Genomic DNA, 12542 nt, shown 5'->3' on the forward strand with positions numbered 1-12542 from the left:
GCTTTACGGCTCCATGGTGAGCAATCTGGATCGCCAATGGGCCGATTTTGCACGTTCGCTTCACAAGCCATCTTCTGGCAGCCTGACCAACTACTGGCTTCATCGAAGATCTCGCTTGGAGTTCCAAAAGGTAGCGTGGCTCTTACCATCATTTGATCGAACCGAGATGTTCCATGTCGACATTAGCCAATAATGCTCGGACGCTTGCAGGTTCGGATAGCAAGATGGATCCAAGAATGGCCCGAACCAGACTCTTCGCGGTATAAGGTAGCCCAAGCTCGTTCGGTCATAAAATAAGCATAAATTTAAGCTCTACCCAACAAACGATGATAAGGATCTGAGGCGACACATTGATGGCAGTTGACGAAGGAGTTTCACAGATCGGGTACAGGACGAGGCTTAGCCACCGCCTCATACGCAGCCATGAAGCGCAGAAGCAGCTCTTCCTCGTTTGCCCTGGCCAGCACACACAGGCCAAACGGGCGTCCATTGTATCTCAACTGACCGATGGGCGCGGTGGCGATGGGATACCCTGCCGAATTAGTAAGACCAAAGATCTCATCCTGGTGTTCAGAGGACTTGCTTACCTGCAGCAGCGGCATGTATACACAGAGAGCTATCGCCAGGGGCGACGAGGAGGTTTACGCCCTGAGAATTGAACGCGGTGTGGATGATCGCTTGGGCGGCACTTCGAACATCTTTCCTCAGCGCCTCAAGCTTCTCTGGCTCGTCGTTGTATGTGAGTGTCTTTTCGAGGTCTCCTTGCTCAGTGTATGCTTGGTATCAAGGTTAGATCTTGTGGTCTTCTTCTTCTCCTCCACAGCTGTCGAACTCACGTGCGGGCATTGCTTTATCGCTATTCTCTTTGTTAAACTTGACGATATCTTCGGCACTGCGGACGGGGCATTCGTCAAAGGCATCGATGAAGCGACGTATGCCTACGTTTTTGAACTCCCAGACTAGGTAGGCAACGGTGAGACGAGACGCAAGAGGGTGAGTGATGCCAGGGACGCTTACATGCGATGCGCATAGTGGCCCGTTCTCCATCTACACTTGTTCCATCGAGGTCCCCGACCTTGACGGGGTACTTCAATGAGCAGCCATTTTCTTGCAGCAGTTTGACAGCAGCTTCGTATTCTTCGACCTGTAACTTCGTGAGAACTCAACCTGTGCTGAGATTTGACCGAGCTGAAAGCCTGCTCACCATTTGTTCGGCAGTGCCCTCATGCTGTGGACACATTGTCTCGGCAATTTTCCACTCTCTAGGATCGAGAAATCCAACAGAAAGGCCTTCCCAAGTCCCCCACTTGTCACGTTTGAATGTGCGCTGCAGAAGAATCTCGGTCAATGTTCGCACGTCAGCAGAGCTCTTTGCCATGGGGCCCACGCTGTCGAAGAAGTCTGTCATTGTATACACGCCCGTCGTATCCAGAACACCAGTGGTAATTTTGAGAGCGTATAGGCCAGCTCGCGTGGACGGTGTGACGATCGAGCCAATCGTTTCTGATCCCATGGCGAGGGGACTGAAGCCGGCGGCGACGGCGACGGCAGAACCAGTGGAGGATCCTCCTGGGGACTGGCAAATGTGAGTATTGCATTCGCTCAAAGCATTGCATGACGTTGACGTGTTTGCTGACCGAATGTCCTATGATGGCTTCGTTCTCTTCAATGCTGCCCACGTATGGAGAGAGTGTTTGTCCGCCGTGGCTGGACCATCCTGGCATCATCGTTGCCATCTTCATGCCTGCAAACTCCTACCAGTTGGCACCGTTAGCAAATAAAGGCCTACTGCGCGCCGGCATTCCATACCGTCATATTGCCTTTCCCTATAATGATCAAGCCAGCGTCAATCAACAGCTGCGCAATCGCAGAATTCTTGGACGCCTTGGCTCCGACAAACGCCCATGATCCTGCGGTTGTGCTCATGCCAAGGCTGGAAGCCGTCATGAAGCAGTCCTATTGACCTTGTAAGTTTCTGGGTGTGCATATGGAGTTTCGGTTGATACTCACCTTGAGGACGATGGGGATTCCGTGAAACGGGCTACGAACGCTTCCATTGCTGCGCTCCTCGTCGAGGGCTGCGGCGACTCGTAACACTTTATTGCGAGGGGCGGGAGAGATGAGCGCGTTGAGAAACGGTTCATGGCGGTCTATTTGGTCAAAGTATTGCTGGACGATCTGGATGCTGGTGATTTGCTTGCTTGTGAGGAGCCGTTGCAGGTCCACGGCATTGGTGGTGAGGACATTAAACGGCTTGAAGGACATGCTGTTGAATTTTGGGATGCAGAAAGTGTGATGTTCGTTGTTGGCAAAAGATATCACAAATACACTCAGATAGCTTGAGATCTTGAAGGTCGAGTAAAGAGACACCTCTACATTTATACGCCGTCTGTGAGCAGCTGTAGATATGCCCATCACAATACGCCATACGCGGCGACCAGGGGGCCAATTCCTTCGACGCAGCTGAGGCTTCTTGTAAATTGCCATTCAGGGTAGCCGATCGTGTCATATTTGGCTGCCTGAGTAGGCTGCCGCTTTCCAGACGTGTGCCTGTTCGGAAGATACAAAAGTCCCAAAAGCCTCCTTTCTAGGCAGAACATTTATTCGACGAGATGTCAAAGGATGACGTGAGGCCTTAGGGAACTGGAGGCTGTGGTGATTTTCTTCTCATATGGTGTTCTCTAACAAGTTAAAGTAGGTGAACAGTCGGTAGCAGAGGATAAACGCGTACACTTGACAACGTCAATGCTATGTAGTAGCGTTGCATCCTAGATGAATGTCGGGTTTTATGTCCGCCCTGCTCTGCCACGGGTAGTAACAACAGTCCGTTCATTGGCTAAAGGGATGATGCGAGTCACTGAAAGAAGCAGCTTTGCTAAGCATGTAAAGCAACATCCACATAAAACTTTCCCTGTAAAGATGAGATGATGCTTTGGCGACTCCAAGCACGAGGACAATAACCTATTTGCGTCATATGCCCCCTTGTCCAGACACGGGAAGTATCGCATCTTCTTCATTGCAAAGGCTACATCTCAAGGAGATTATTCTCCCTATGCAATACAAAGCAACATTTAGCCAAGAATGGGGCAATCAACCAGTAATCCCCAGGTAATTCCTCACCTACAGCTTGGCATTGTCTTTCCACAGCAGAAGCATCAAACTGTAGATATTCCCGGCATTCCCACTTGAGGAGCAAGTCTTACATGTGATTGGTCTGCTCGCAATTTCAGCTCCCCCATTGGCTCGATCGTCGTCCAGTGGAGTTTCCAATGGTGATGCCTTCATTTGGAAACAGTTCGACAGCCACAGATTGGCCATTGCCCCACGAGTCTCTACTGCTGGAAGATGATAATTGACGGACTTAAAGAAGATGAAGAGGCCGAAGAATGGCAAGAAGACGGAGATTAGAACCAAGGAGAAGGCATTGGTATGGAGGATACTGGTTATAAAAGAGATCAATGAGCTGCTCGAAGATGTTCTCCTGGCTTCATCAGACACAGCTCAACAACAATACATTAACTGAACAAACCATCTTGTTACCGCACAGCTTCTATTATATTTAAAAAAGACACTATCCAACAGCAATGTCTCGCTACGCCGCCGTCCACGCCTGGGATAACCTCGCCGGCGAAGGCGACGCCCGTCCCACCGCCGCACAAATCATCAGGGACGCCGGCAAGACAAATCTCAAGGGCCAAGTCATCATCATCACGGGCGTCTCCTCCGGCACCGGCGCCGCCAGCGCCCGCGCCCTCGCCCCCACAGGCGCCGAGCTCTACCTCGCCGGCCGCAGCATCCCCAAGGCCAAGGCCGCGCTCTCCACCATCGCCGACCTGCCCAACGTGCACTTCCTCGAGCTCGATCTCGCGTCCACGGCCAGCATCAGGGCCTTTGCCGCCGAGTTCCTGAAGCAGTCCGGCGGCAGACTCAACGTCCTGCTGAACAACGCCGGCGGAGTCCTTGCCGAGCGCAAGGTCACGGTGGACGGCTTCGAGCAGCAGCTCGCCGTCAACCACCTCGGCCCATTACTCCTCTTCGCCCTCTTGAAAGACGCCCTCCTCGCCAGCGCCTCGCCCTCCAATCCCAGCCGCGTCGTCAACGTCTCCAGCGTCGGCCACCGCTACGGCACCATCCGCTGGGACGACCCCAACTTTGAAAAGGGCGAGTACATCCCCCCCGTTGCCTACGGCCAAGCCAAGACGGCGAGCATCTACACCGCCTCCGAGATTGACCGCCGCTACGGCGCGCAGAACCTCCATGCCTGGAGCGTTCACCCCGGCGCTATCCTAGACTCCGCGTTCCTGGACAACAGCGGCTGGGATAGGGGCTATTTGGACGGCATGGTGTCGGCTTGGCCCAAGAAGCTGTTCAAGTCCAGCGAGCAGGGCGCCGCGACGCAGATTTGGGCGGCTGTGAGTGATGATGTCCTGGCGGAGGGCGTGACGGGCAAGTATCTTGAGGATTGCAGCGTGGCAGTGCACATGTCCAAGTCGGATAGTGCGGAATGGAGGGGACATGCTGATCATACGTACAACGAGGAGGATGCGAAGAGGTGTTGGGAGCTTAGCGAGAAGTTGCTTGGAATCAGGGTCGAATAGGGTTAGCTGCGGACTGGAAGCTGGCAGACGAAGTGATAGCATAGCATAGCAATAAAGATAGGGGTATAACATAGAGAGTTGTCATATCTCATGATTCCGGAACTTGTGGGTGCCTCCAGCAACACGGCGATATTGAATGGGTTCTAGTTCATTCGGGTCGGGGTCTTCGCTCATAGGGTCTCCAATAGCTTCGCCGGTCTGCTGATGCCTCTTCGAACGAGACGCAGCCCGGGTTGAAGTGATCGATGCTGTCTCCAACCGGCCACATCGCGACAAGAAGAACCTCTTCTTCACTGCACAGATGTGGCTTCTTCCATGTGGTCCAGGAAAGTTCTCGAACGAGGGTGCGGGCAATAGCCTGGCTTTGGTCGACTGCGTTCCCCATGGCAGTGCTTTTGACTCCTCTCTTGATCAAGTATGCGTCAGGTGTGGCATCTGCTGTTGCCTGGAGGAGTATTGCTCGCATGAGAAATAGGTCATCACACATACGCTGCGTAACGACTTTGAGCGCGGTATGAATCAGGGCATCTGACAGAGTCCAATCCTGCTGCCTCAAAAGTGCCGGCGTGAGGTAGTGTGCAGCACAACGATCAATGGCTTCGGCAGTTCTGTTCTTGTCATCTTCATTCGTTGCCAGTGTGATGTCACCTGGGGCACCAGGAGCCTCATAGTACGTGAGCGTGGCCCCTTCCAACTCATCAACGAATTGATCCGCTGATACTCTGGTTGAAGCCATCGCCGCCAGCCTCTTGTCAAACCGAGTAATGATCATATCGACAACCGCCTGCCAGTTGACAACAAACTTTCTCGGCTCAATAAAGACGCTTTGTATGTATGCCTTTATGTCCTGGAGATGCTCCCGCTTCGCTGCCCCCAGTCTGATGAGGTCCGGCCGCTCGGGATCGGTACTGGAGATGTTGATGGGGAAGAAGAAGCCAGACACCATGGACGAAAAGTCCATCTTGACCCGGTCGCCGCCGATGCCATCATATCGCTCTGCCGCCGCCCTCAACCACAGCGGCATCAAGTCAGCGTCGTCTTTCAGCTTGTCCTCTGCTAGGAGCGTTCGAAGCGAAGAATCGAGGTGCAGCCCGGCGCTGAAGTTGCAGTATATGACTTCGAAGCCAACCTCCATGCGCATGATTCCGTCCCATCCCCATTGAGTCACCATGTCGCACAGCGCCTTTGCGCGCTGCATCTCGCCCTGGGAAATGCCTTGCACACTGTTGTTTTGACAGAGCACTTCATCTTGAGAGTCTAGGGTCCCAATATCGGCCTTGCCCGCCGATGTTCCGTCCAGGTAGAGCAGCTGTATGTCCCGCGTCGTATGGTATGTCTGCAGATAGCCTCTGACTTGCCCTTTCTCCCTCTCACAACTGCCGCTGTACATTTCTTCCTGATCTGCCACCGGATGAGGCTGCTCCCCCTCCGATGGACATGGAGGACGTCGACCAGGTCCCCCCGGTCCCCTCGGCATTGGCCTCGCAAAGTATTCTGCGTGCTCAACCTCGAAAGCCAGCCACTCGGGGCCTTTGGGGGGCTCTTTGGCGTAGCCTCCGTGGTAGAACGAGGTCCCGGCCGGCACGACGACGGGGATGAAGCCGAAGCCGTTGTGGTTCAGCGAGGATCCCCATTGGCGGCCGGCAGAGTGAATGGCGTTGAAGATGTGGTTGGCGTTGGCTCTTGCGCTTTCATGGAAGGGGAGGATGGGATCTCGGTCTGCTTGGACGGCCGCAACCGAAGCCAGCAGGGCAACGAGCTTGGCCATGATCACGGCCATTGTGTGTTAGAGCAACTCGAAGCTGGGAGAGGATTTCCTGATTCCAGATGGATCGTATTACGCGTCTGCCTGTCGGTCATTAGGCTTATTCCGCGCAAGCGGCTCGGACGATGGCAGCATTCCCCACGATTGGCTCGGCGATGATCCTTGCTCGCATCCATGGCAAGGAACGTTATCAGCAACGAATCAGGACGAGGGTCTGTTTCTATTGTGGTCTGTTGCAGATGTCAAGCAGACAGACAGCGATGAACTTGTCGCTCAAACTGGGACTCATAAGCTAAGGGATTGTTTTACATCGCCTTGAATATTTGGGAGCACATGTAGTGTCACGCATGGTGTTGTTCCACAAATCCAATCAAGAATACCCAGTCGCTTGCTTCCAATGAGTTGAAAGACACCTTGGAAGCGCTTACTTCACTGCTTTATATGGACCTGGTTGACTGCTTCCTCGAGTCCGATATTAAAGCCATATGTTTGCTTCACCAACACAGCCATCGCCTTCGCTACATAAGTAAGATACCTAGGCAAACTTCCATTTCCAAACAGACAAAGCTTTATCTTGCTTCACCAGGTCCATTTTATTAAATTTCTATTTCTAGCACATCAACACTTGACCTGCAAGCTACCGCCTCATCAATGCCGTCCACCAGAGAGACAACTGCTGGTGAGCCGCAAAAAGGACCACCCCTTTCACTTTTCTCTCACAATCTTCCATCTCCTTCGGAGAGTACAATGCATCAAAGGTACTTCCGTCTACTCCTCGAATACACCCAGATGGATGTATCCTGCTTCTTCCCGACTTGATACCGGGACTCGAACAGCAACTGCCCGCCAGCTGCCCGACAGCTGCCCCTTCCTCGATGCCGTTGCCCAAGCACGTGCAGCCATAGGTAAACAAAGACGACAAGCAGCAGAAGATCCCTAAGCTCTCGAAATCTCTTCCTTCTCTAACTTCTTCTCTTTCTTCAGCATCTTCATCTATGCACCAGAGTTTCCAACGCCCGCATCTCAAACTTGGGACTGAGGAACTTGAGTCCCCACGCTTGCTTGCTCCTCACGAGAAGAGGCTCATCGAAGCATCTTTGCTGCTGTGCCCAGTTGCCTTGTTCTCAGCCTGTCTCTTCGATTCTCTCTCTCTCTCTCTCGCCCGCGATTCTCACTGAATTCTAGCAGCTTCACCGCCCACAGTCGTTCAGATCGCCAGCCACAGGTAGGCCGTCATCCAATCGTATCGCCATCATGTATGTCGATTATAGTGCAGCTCTGACGCATCCAGCCCTCAAGCAAAAGACATGGCGGACGCGGAGACTGACAGCCGTCGGCTCTCTCCGGTCTTCGACCGCACCGAGGATCACCCCCTTGACAAAATGGAAGGCCTCAACCCAGAGCGTGCGATGCGGTTGCTGCAGCCACGCTCTCCGGAGAGGTCCCCATCCCCCGTCATCACCATCGGGCCTCGAATCTCGGGCAGCAACGCCGTTGGCCTCGGCGCGGCTACCATTCGGCAGCCCGCTGGCGGCAAGCCACAGAGCTCTCCAGCCCGGGATGCGGGAGCTCAGTCGCTTGTGCATGCCCCCAGGCCTCTTCTACCCCAGAGCCTGCCACTGGTGGTTGCGGGGGTCAAGCGACCTCGTAGTCATCTGGACGAGCCAGAGCCGCCAGTATCGCGGCGATGGCGTTCGACTCCTCCAGTTTTACCACCGCGTGAGTCTGACGTCCGCTGGCCATGGCCAGTAGCCCCAAGTGATGCTGATCATTCGTCCAGAACCGCCTCCAAATCCTCACACAATCTACCTGGAAGGCCTTCTTACGCCACGCTCTCTCCTGCTGACTCTCAAGTCGGGGCGTGGTGATGGCAGCCAGTTGATCTCGACCCAGTATCGCTCGATTACCAATGTCGGACTACTTCTGGGAAACGCAATCCAAAACCGCCTTGACATCCCCGTCCTGCAGCTGCCACCTCCCAGCGAGGCACAGGGGAGTCTCGAGCGGGTGATTCAAGGAGAGCTCCTGGAAGCAATATGGTACGACCTCACGCCTGAAGCCAAGTATGGCTACGCGCGCCAACTGCGGCGCATCGTCAACAACATGCGGGGTGGCATGACTTCGATCCGCACTCCTGCCACTACCGTTGGCAAGACGAACCTGCTGGGGTCTGCCTTTTCTGGCCCCTATTGTCTGATATTGGATCAGCATGTGCAGAACACGTATTGGGCAGTCCGAGCCAGGCCAACCTGCCGCGAATATGTTGCTTTCCTGGCAACATCATTCGTCCCGTCGGTCCCGACACCGGTTGCCCACGCTCTGACGTGTCAGTTCCAATCAGACTACCGCATCCGCTTCACGCACGGAGAGCTGAGCCCGGGCAACATTGTAGTCCACAATAGCAAGATTGTGTGCATACTCGGCTGGGATAACGGCGGCTGGTATCCGGAGTGGTGGGAGTACGCCAAGTTTTTTGAGGCCCGCACTTCCCCTGAGAACCAGGATTGGTACGATTTTGCCGACGAGATCTTCATGGATGCCTATCCCAACGAGCTTGTGGCATATCAGGGCATTGCTAGGTGCCAGCGACAGTGAGGGGGGGGCGTGGAGAGGAGGCATGGAATCACTTCTTGGCTCTCTTTGCGCCTGCATTTTGGGGAATGCTTGTATATTTCTGACCAAGCCATGGATGCTATGGACAGTCATCTATCGGCCGCATGTGAATTTGAAGGATGGTTTGCCGCTCGTTCGTCGGGGATTGGCATGTGACGTGCTGGAGGACTTGGGAATATGCAATCAGCGCTAGCTTTCTTGTATCTGTTACTCAGAAGGGCGTTAGTCGCCTTGCAAACCATAATGGCAACGAGCAGCTACATGAATACATCAGCAATAACATTTGCGAGGCTGGTAATGGAATGGGTCCGTCTTCATCGTATGTTGCCTTGCGGATACTCACTGGCTATAATGAAGCAAGGATCGCAAGCTGTAGGTTTCTTGAACACGCTTCGGTTAATTTATCCTATGTACTACTTATGGATACATGTAGAAACAGGCAACAGCAAGGATCGTGCCAGAAACTTGAGATAGATTTTAACATGTTAATTCTCTTTGCGCGCAAAACGTCTCTATTTGCCGAAGCGCTTGGCGACGGTGCCCCAGTTGATGACGTCCCAGATGGCGCTGAAGTACTCGGCCTTGCGGTTCTGGTACTGGAGGTAGTAGGCGTGCTCCCAGGCGTCGATGCCGAGGAGGGGCTCGTAGTTGCCGGTGACGGGGTCCTGGTTGGCGCGGGTGACGATGGTGAGGTTGCCCGAGGACTTGTCCTTGACGAGCCAGGCCCAGCCGGAGCCCTGGATGCCGGCGAGGGCGGCGTTGGTCTGCTTCTTGAGGTTTTCAAAGGAGCCAAAGTCTTGCTTGATGGCGGTCTGTTGCTCACACCAAAACCGAGAGGGAGAGAGCGTCAGTTACCGTTCTTTTCTTTTTGAGGCGATGGGAGAGGGAGAGAGAGAGAGTTGAAAGGGTGTATTTGATCAAGTGTGACGATGGAAAAAAAAAAACATACCAGGAGCTGGCCCTCGGGCTCACCACCACCGCCCTTGCCGTTGGGCGCGAGGTTCTCCCAGAAGAGAGAGTGGTTGACGTGGCCGCCGCCGTGGAAGTTGAGCAGCGGGGCCTGAGCGGCGGCGGCCTTGGCATCGCCCTTTGCCTGGGCCTCGGCGAGGGCCTCGGCGGCGGCGTTGAAGCCGTTGACGTACGTCTGGTGGTGCTTTGAGTGGTGGAGCTCCATGATCTTGCCCGAGATGTAGGGCTCGAGGGCGCCGTAGTCGTCTGTTATGATTGGCCTCTTATGTCAGCCGGTTCATGTTTCATTGGGGGGAGTGGTTGAGCAAGTCGAGATTTGGTTTGTTGCAGCTTACACGGCAGGTCGGGGAGGGTTGCTTTGCCGCGGACAAAGCTCGTCGAGGCCATTGCGGCGAGGGGCTTGGCGGCGGCACGGGCGCGGAGGCCGGCGCGCAGGACGGGAGTCGTGCGGAGGAGGGACGAGGCCATGCTGGGCGGTCTTCTGTGTGTGTGTGTGTGTGTGTGTGTGTTCGTTTGTAGTGTCGCTGGTGGTGTTGATTTGTTTGGAGGTCTGAAGCTATGCGCAAGATGAGAAGGTCAGGTAAGGTCAGCGGATATTCGTTTGTTGGATGCGCGCAAATTGGCTGCGGCGGGGTGAAGGAGCTCGTCGAACCCGAGGGGGGAAAGTGATGAGAATGGGAAACAAACGGGGAGAGGAATCAGCGCTGAGGGAAGAAGTTTGAGGATGGACGTATTATAAGGCGATGGAATGTCAAGGAAAGGGAATTGCGAAAGGCTCAAGAGCGCTTACCAATTGGCTGCTGCTAGTATGCTCGTAACGTCGAGGCAGACGAGGTTATTCCGGAGTTGAGTGTCTCTGGGGGAGCAAGCGGGAATGATGTCAAAAAAGCTGCAGCTCTTTATCGGGTCGGGGCCAAAAAAGCAATGGATGGAGCTTCGCGCGTTCGGATTGCCGAGCTTCGGCTTCGTTCGTTCGTTCAGTGGCCCCCCGGAAGGACGGAGCTGAGCGCATCGTTTCGTCACTTTGGTGGGGGTGGACGTGCTGCTCTTGTCGCCGATTTGATAGGCTAGAAGGTACAGCTGCTGCTGGGGGTACTTCTAGCGGGGGAAGCATGGCGCGGGGTGGGAAGGGTACTGGTGCGGCTTGGGGTACTTTGCGCAGTATCGTTGACGAGACGGGGAGTTACTTGGGTACCTTCACTGAAGCTGGATCGCGAATGTTCTTCGATGATGGTGTCTTCGTTATATGGGGAGAAGATGGTCGAAGGCAGTGCTGTCAGAAGGCCGCATGTTGTGGAAGTCTGGAGAAGTGCAGCTGCAGTTCCCGAGGTCAGCCATCGGAGCTCTCACGAGTCATGCAGCTTGCAAATCGTCTGGTCACTTAGGAGCTCCCGACAGCTACAATCACCACCACCCTACAACTGCGATACTTCTTACCAGACGGCATCTTCTCTGAATACCTTGCTCAATCACGACTAATTGCACCATAGATCTACACAAGTAAATGCATATGGTTCCAACATGTTGAAGAACAGCAGAACCAATATTGGATGATGTCACCAATGGAAATCAAAGGCAAATGACCTAAGGGACGGAAGAACAACACGACATGAACAAACGGACAGATAGCCAAAAGCGCAGCTTCAGCGGCAGCATACATGGAAGAGCCTTTGTCTAATTACCTCTCCCGCTTGCTCGGGGTCGACGATTCACTCCGACTCTAGAGTTGGAGCATGAACCGCGGCCATAACGCAGATTCCCCCCTTTGGCGTGCCAGCTTACAATGTATCACATGGCCATATAAACGCACATTTGTCGCAATTGATCTTTGACATACACTATATACATGGCATTTTCTGCCGTCTATATGCTTCAACAGGCCATAACAGATTCGCTTTGGGTGCCGCCCGTCCGTGTGCGCCAAGGTCATGTGAAGCCTCGTATCAATCAAGCGACCTCGGGCGGTGTCGTAAATACGTCGGCAGGGCAGCAGTCGTCGGAGCGTACGCTGACAACGTCTTCAAGCTTTGTCGAGCCCGATATGCACAGAAATTTCACATCCTGCTTCAAGCAAAAGTCATACGAAGGGTGTCTTTCAGACAAAGAGCCGAGGGAGTGACGCGGTCATTCGTATGTGACCATTTGAAATGGCTTCAAATATAATTGGTATGGTGCAATCCCTGCACAGTTGCGCCGTGATGGCAAAGGGTTTCAGTGGGCGTCGCCAGGGACTATTTCGCTATTTGGAAAGAATATAAAGGTAACGAGCGAAGCATCCAGTATCGCAGGAGCGAGCATCCAGCATGGTAGTCTTTCATACCATCACTACAAGGAACGGCAATATACACAAAACGAGAGCCGCGCTGCCACTTCGAAGCGATACAGCCCCCGAGGAGCCAGTGGTCTGGGTGGGCTGCGCTGCGCCTGAAGTCTCTTGGCCATCCAGGCCCATGGTTGGCTGTGCCGATGACGGTGCTCCAAAGGTGGCGGTGCCGGTGCTGGCTGCAGTAGCAGAGGCAACGGCGGTGTCCGTGCTTGTCGCCGTGACGAAACTCTGGCTGCCGACATCGCTGGATGAACGTTTGGCGAATCCTAGA

The 12542-nt window shown here is 54.2% G+C and overlaps 5 protein-coding genes across 5 annotated transcripts; 2 read left to right on the forward strand and 3 right to left on the reverse strand.

The window, feature by feature from the left end:
* Positions 1-374: 374 nt before the first annotated feature.
* On the reverse strand, positions 375-2265 carry TRIREDRAFT_109378 (amidase; the record flags this gene model as incomplete). The annotated part of the gene is made up of 7 exons (XM_006967063.1): positions 375-532; positions 588-776; positions 837-959; positions 1018-1144; positions 1205-1576; positions 1810-1956; positions 2011-2265. 7 exons carry the CDS (start codon positions 2263-2265, stop codon positions 375-377), a joined length of 1371 nt encoding a protein of 456 aa, XP_006967125.1.
* A 1319-nt stretch (positions 2266-3584) lies between these two features.
* TRIREDRAFT_109379 (uncharacterized protein) lies at positions 3585-4598 on the forward strand (the record flags this gene model as incomplete). Its single annotated transcript, XM_006966968.1, has 1 exon — positions 3585-4598. One exon carries the CDS (start codon positions 3585-3587, stop codon positions 4596-4598), a length of 1014 nt encoding a protein of 337 aa, XP_006967030.1.
* Positions 4599-4779: 181 nt separating this feature from the next.
* TRIREDRAFT_37783 (uncharacterized protein) lies at positions 4780-6285 on the reverse strand (the record flags this gene model as incomplete). The annotated part of the gene is made up of 1 exon (XM_006966875.1): positions 4780-6285. A coding segment is annotated over one exon (1506 nt), but the record flags the coding sequence as incomplete, so codon positions are not given.
* Positions 6286-7670: 1385 nt separating this feature from the next.
* Positions 7671-8958, forward strand: TRIREDRAFT_109381 (uncharacterized protein; the record flags this gene model as incomplete). The annotated part of the gene is made up of 2 exons (XM_006966969.1): positions 7671-8082; positions 8144-8958. The coding sequence occupies 2 exons, from the start codon at positions 7671-7673 to the stop codon at positions 8956-8958; spliced, it is 1227 nt and encodes a 408-aa protein (XP_006967031.1).
* A 401-nt stretch (positions 8959-9359) lies between these two features.
* On the reverse strand, positions 9360-10496 carry TRIREDRAFT_50039 (mitochondrial Mn superoxide dismutase). The gene is made up of 3 exons (XM_006967064.1): positions 10281-10496; positions 9926-10191; positions 9360-9788 (listed from the first exon to the last, which is right to left on the reverse strand). The coding sequence occupies exons 1-3, from the start codon at positions 10411-10413 to the stop codon at positions 9489-9491; spliced, it is 699 nt and encodes a 232-aa protein (XP_006967126.1). The 5' UTR covers positions 10414-10496; the 3' UTR covers positions 9360-9488.
* Between the last annotated feature and the right edge of the window lie 2046 nt (positions 10497-12542).

This window comes from Trichoderma reesei (genome assembly GCF_000167675.1).
Source record: "Trichoderma reesei QM6a unplaced genomic scaffold TRIREscaffold_15, whole genome shotgun sequence".
In the NCBI taxonomy this organism is placed as follows: domain Eukaryota; kingdom Fungi; phylum Ascomycota; class Sordariomycetes; order Hypocreales; family Hypocreaceae; genus Trichoderma; species Trichoderma reesei.